The 3,417-nt window shown below is 50.6% G+C and overlaps 1 protein-coding gene across 3 annotated transcripts in view; it reads right to left on the bottom strand.

Annotated features, from left to right (window-relative positions):
• Positions 1 to 86: 86 nt before the first annotated feature.
• DDB2 (damage specific DNA binding protein 2) overlaps positions 87 to 3,417 on the bottom strand; it is a 22,949-nt gene continuing 19,618 nt past the window's right edge. The window contains exons 5-10 of one of the 3 annotated variants that reach the window (XM_007455755.1): positions 3,395 to 3,417; positions 3,125 to 3,302; positions 2,656 to 2,798; positions 980 to 1,144; positions 788 to 833; positions 87 to 486 (exon numbers count right to left, since the gene is read on the bottom strand). The exon at positions 3,395 to 3,417 is cut by the window's right edge and continues 95 nt beyond it. In XM_007455755.1, coding sequence (XP_007455817.1) covers positions 437 to 486; positions 788 to 833; positions 980 to 1,144; positions 2,656 to 2,798; positions 3,125 to 3,302; positions 3,395 to 3,417 — 605 coding nt within the window. In that variant the 3' untranslated portion in view covers positions 87 to 436. Of the gene's footprint in view, positions 487 to 787; positions 1,145 to 2,655; positions 2,799 to 3,124; positions 3,303 to 3,394 lie in introns of those variants that run through there. The other 2 variants (XM_007455756.1, XM_007455754.1) reach the window with 2 other exon arrangements.

Below are 3,417 nucleotides of genomic sequence, written 5' to 3' on the forward strand. Positions count from 1 at the left end.
TTAGTGCTGTTTTCTGTGCCTTTTCTTCATTTTGGGGACCTGAGAAGCCCTTTGACCAGGTCAGTGCTGGAAGATCCACTCAGAAGCTCAGTTGGGTATGGTTTTATTGGCCATGCGAATAGTGAACACATATCGAAAACCACTACCTGATCCTCTGCCACTGCAAGTCAGAGAGGAGAAAAGAGAATCTTGGCTCCAGGCTAGATATAGCAAGGACCCTTGGGGCAGCTGGGTCGCCAACTCTGGAGTTTCTGGAGCTACGTCCAGAACAGTACATGCCAGTGTCCCAGTCCCAGTGTCGCAGTCCCAGTGCCCCTGCTCCAACCCTAAGGACTCGGATACCTCTGGCCCTTTAACACAAAGCCACCTCTTCTCGCAGAACTTGTTCCCATGGGGCTCCAAGCCCTTGCTTGGCCCCCACCTTCATTAATGTCTCTCATTTCCGCTTCCCAGCTTCCTCCTGGCTCCAAATGAGAATGTGATAACCTAGGAGGAGTGAGACCAGTCTGACTCGCACCATCCATTATCAGCCTCTGAAAACTTGGGGCTGGCGTGGGGAACCTAGGACTTGGTAAGGAGATACCAGGAAACTGGGCAGCAGCCAGGCATTGCTGTGACCAAGACAAAGCAAGAGCGATGGAGGGCCTAGGCCGAAGAGCCTGCTGTCCCCTGGTCATCATCTTTACTGACTACGACCCTGGGGTGAATGGAGCAGCACTAAGCTGAGGTTAACCTGCCCTGAACCTTGGGGAGTAGGGTGGGCTTTACCAGCCTGAGATTCACTCACCCATCACAGAGGCCAGTGTGTCCCCCATGGGATTGAACTCATTGAGCTGCAGAGACAAGGGGATAAGCATGAGGAGGGAATGAAGGTACTGGGAGAAGGGCACATAAGGATTAATTTCTGGTCGTTTTTGATCCAATAAGGTAAGGTGAATCCCTGCTTCCTCCCATTATTATTTGAGGGCCCAAGCCTCACCGACATGATACCAGAAGATTCTGGGTCATACAGCTGATACATCATCTTTCCTGAGCTTCCATCAAACACATCGATCGTCCTTAATTCATGGGAGGTACAACTTTTGAAATTAGGATCTGGGTATCGGCCCACGACAATGAGGTTGTACCGAGGATGCCAGGTTGCCTAGGAGATGGAGAGGCGGGTCACAAGAGTAAACGCAGAACACTGTCAAGAGGGACATCAAAAGTATCTTTGCCACTAACAACGATTGTTAATACAATTGCCAACAATTTAATAATGGAGATAAGACCTACATGAAACAACAAGAATGGTTTTCAAGTGCGTGTGCATCTACCGTTGCAAATTTAAAATCCCCAGCTGGCCTCCCTGACCCTTAGGACACCTTCAGGCCTTCTCTCTCCTTTGCATTTCCGGAGATCATACCAACTGATAAATGTTTTAACATCAGCCCGACCCAGACATGAACCAAAGAGGTAAGCCTACAAACAAAGCGAAAAGCCTCTGGTAAGCAAAACCAAATAGGACCTAATAAGTTCTGAAGTAATCCCAGTACTCTCCCTCCTCCATCAATGTCAGTGAGTTGAGTAGAAAATGGCTAGTTACTGAAAAAGGGGAGGACACCTGTGTTCCTCAGATCACCCTGCTCAAAACAAATCTGGCAGCTATTGGAATGACAGAACTTGATGGGATTTTCCCAAGAAAGCTTTTCGAGGAAGTTCTGAAGGAGAACAGACATGGTTAATAGCAGGAAGGAAGAAGTGCGACCAGCAGTGGCTTGGAAATAAGTCACAAACAAGTCACACCTGGGATGCTGCTGGTTGGGCTGGCTGGATGCCTAATGGGAGATAAGGAAGGAAGGATCAATGGGGAACACCAACTGCTAAAGGACCCTGATGTTACTGAGAGCTTGGATGTGATTTGAGGTATGTGGGGGCCACTCCACTACCAAGTCACCACTGTTTACTGAGTACTTACTAGGTGCTAAGCATGTTGCCACGTGCTTTAAGTATAAGGATTTATCCTCACAACAACCTTGTCAGGCAGATACCATTATTCGCTTTTTATAGACCGGGAAACTGGGATCCAAAATTTGAGTAATTTGCTCCAGGATTCTAACCCCGGGGGTGTCCGCCTGCCTGAACTATGCTGTACTGACTAAAGAAGTACAGGCATGAGATCTGGAGGTCTGAAGAGGGGCTGTGGTTCTAGAAAAGAATATATACTAGTAAAGCAGAAGGACTGGCAGAGTTCAGACTGCTTGGGGCGTGAGCAGGAAAGAATCACAGGACTTGAAGACTGTAAGCCTTAGGGACTGAGGCCAGAGAAGCCGCTAATGAGGGCTAAGGTTAGCTTGCAGATCAGCTGCACACACAGGTAACTGAAACTAAGGGCAGAACAGAGGGTTAGGATCTCAGAAAGTGCCCACAGTGAGATCTGGGCTGCGTGGGAAAAACTCAGGGAAATAAGCTTATCAAAGAGACATGAAGAAAACTCAGCAACATGGGATCACAGAGCTGGACAAAAGGTGCAGAGAGAGCCAGAGAATAAGAGATTGCTTTGTGTCAGCGCAGGAAGAGGTCTAGCATTGAAGGCTTCTGTATCTGCCCCCTTCGCCCCACCCTGGTAGACCTGATCCATCCCACGATCACAGCTCCCTTCTCTCCATTACTTACCTTGATGGGTGTCAGGTGCTGGAAGTGGCGATGAGGGTGTGGGATCAGGCTTGGGGGGCAGTCCCACTGGGAGGCAGAGTAAACACGGATCTCACTCTTCTGGTCAGTGGTCAGGAGCTGGGCACCGTCGGGACTGAAATGAGCTGGCAAAGTGAAAAGCCCCTGAGCTCAGGGAACCACGGGCCCCCTGTTGTCCTGGCCCTCACAGGCCTCTTGCAGGGGCACCCTCCCTCCCTCTCCTTTCTAGAGACAGGTGGAAGGGAGGTGAATCTGGGCTGCAAACAAAAACATCCCAGAGGCTCAGCAGCTGATACGAGCAGCTAGAGTCAGAAAGGCTTCAGGACTTCAGCTTGGCCGATGCTATCGGGTATAAAGGTTTGGCCTAGTGGCTTCTACACTTTGAGGGAAAACCCCTGAAGCGGTCGGGTCAGCAGGGTCTGCAGGAAGGACGAGGTCTGGTATATCACACCTGCGTTGACGGGATGCCTGTGCAGCAGCGAGTAGAGGAAGCTGGATTTCCCTCTAACCTGGCGCAGGTCCCAGATTTTCACTGTTTGATCTACGGAGGCTGTGGCCAGGAACCAATCACAGCACGGGTTCAGGGCCACGTGGGTCACTTTCTTTTTGTGCATTCTCAGATTCCAAAGCTGCAGAGAAGAGCTCGGTTCAGGCGGGGGGTGCAGAACCAAGGCTGGGGGTCAGGGAGGGAAGGGGAGGACCTGGGCTCCAGAGAACGCACCTCCCTGCCGTCCATGTTCAGCA

The sequence above is a fragment of the Lipotes vexillifer genome, unplaced genomic scaffold (assembly GCF_000442215.2).
Source record: "Lipotes vexillifer unplaced genomic scaffold, Lipotes_vexillifer_v1.1 scaffold977, whole genome shotgun sequence".
Lineage (NCBI taxonomy): Eukaryota > Metazoa > Chordata > Mammalia > Artiodactyla > Lipotidae > Lipotes > Lipotes vexillifer.